Source organism: Egretta garzetta, unplaced genomic scaffold (genome assembly GCF_000687185.1).
Source record: "Egretta garzetta isolate BGI_Z169 unplaced genomic scaffold, ASM68718v1 C8651186, whole genome shotgun sequence".
NCBI classification, from domain to species: Eukaryota; Metazoa; Chordata; class Aves; order Pelecaniformes; family Ardeidae; genus Egretta; species Egretta garzetta.
The window spans coordinates 1-1343 of record NW_009269418.1 but is presented as its reverse complement, the minus strand read 5'-3'; the positions used below and the strand labels follow the sequence as shown (position 1 = coordinate 1343).

At 68.4% G+C, this 1343-nt stretch overlaps 1 protein-coding gene across 1 annotated transcript; it reads right to left on the bottom strand.

Annotated features, from left to right (window-relative positions):
- Window positions 1-6: 6 nt before the first annotated feature.
- On the bottom strand, window positions 7-1333 carry LOC118453201 (cullin-9-like). Its single transcript, XM_035902778.1, has 3 exons — window positions 1211-1333; window positions 626-808; window positions 7-260 (listed from the first exon to the last, which is right to left on the bottom strand). The coding sequence occupies exons 1-3, from the start codon at window positions 1298-1300 to the stop codon at window positions 108-110; spliced, it is 426 nt and encodes a 141-aa protein (XP_035758671.1). The 5' UTR covers window positions 1301-1333; the 3' UTR covers window positions 7-107.
- Between the last annotated feature and the right edge of the window lie 10 nt (window positions 1334-1343).

Genomic DNA, 1343 nt, shown 5'->3' with positions numbered 1-1343 from the left:
AGCACCCCTGCCACGCAAGGCCAGGCTCAGGCACAGCCTTGCTGACACCTGCGCCTCCCCTGCCACGCCACACCAGGCCCTCTGCTCCCGTGCAGACACGGCACCCCTCACCGGTAGAAGTGCTCAAAGGTGTGGGCGAACTCCAGGCCACTGAAGACGATGAAGGGCTCCAGGATCCGCTGCAGCAGCCCCGTGCTGCCCACAGCCCCGTGGAGCTCCTGGATCTGCCCATCAAGGTAGCGGGCAAACTGTTCACTGACCTGCAGAGGAACAGTGCTGGCTGCAGAGGGGGCTCACCAGGAGGCCCTAGGGTCAGGCTGGGGGAATGTCCCTGGGGAAGCAGCTCAGAAACGCTGGGGCCCTCGGGCAGGGGCCAAGGGTGACCAGGCACCAGCCGTGCAGGAGCACACCGGGGCTGGGGCCACACTGTGACAAGCACCACGCACCCGCCACTGGGCACCATCCAGGGCCACTGCAGGGCAGGGCTCCATGGCTTGGTGTGGGGCCAGGACACCACCCACCCGGCGCTCATCCCAAGGCCGTGGGCCAAGGCAGCCTCCCCAGCCTGCGCCCGGGGCCAGTGAGGCCGGGGCCCTGGTGCTGGTGCCATGCTCCCCCGACTCACGTGCAGGGTGGTAAGGAAGGAGAGCTGCAGCAAAGCGCCCGCAAAGCCCTGGCCCAGGGCCAGCACAAAGGCGGCCTGCTGCCCAAAGAGCTCCTCCGTGGCGCCACGCAGCCGCTGGTACAGCCCACAGTATCGCTCCACAAGGTCCGGCGCCTGCCCTGCCACCTCCAGGAACCGCTGCACCTGCGGGACGCAGCACAAGAGGGGTGAGCCCCGCAGTGGGATGTACTGCGAGAGGCGTGAGCCCCGCAGCAGGACATGCCCGTGGCCTGTGGGAACGTCCACAGCCCCAGCCCCACTCTGCCAACACCAACTGCCCAAGTCCCAGCCAGCAGCTGACTGGAGGCCCCAGTGCTGCCATGGGCTACCGACAGCTTGCAGCAAGGCTGTCCCCTGAGCCCTGCCAGGGTGGCAAGTGCGGCAGGGCTGTCCCCATACCCCTCCGGGCCCCGTGAAGGCCAGGTACAGCCCTGCGCCCTCCCCACGCTCCCAGGGCACTGCCAGGCCCCGCTCCCCTCTATACCCGCCTGGTGTGGGGTCCCACGCGCCCCCTCCGGCCCCCATGGACGGCCCTTCAAGCTCTACCTGCTGCTGCACCACGCCACGCCAGCACTGTGAGATGCCCCACAGGCTGCTCGACTTCTCCACCACTGCCTTTGCAGTCCTGGCCGGCATCTCCTTGTTCTTCTCCTCCTTCCCGCCTGCCAAGGGACAACCC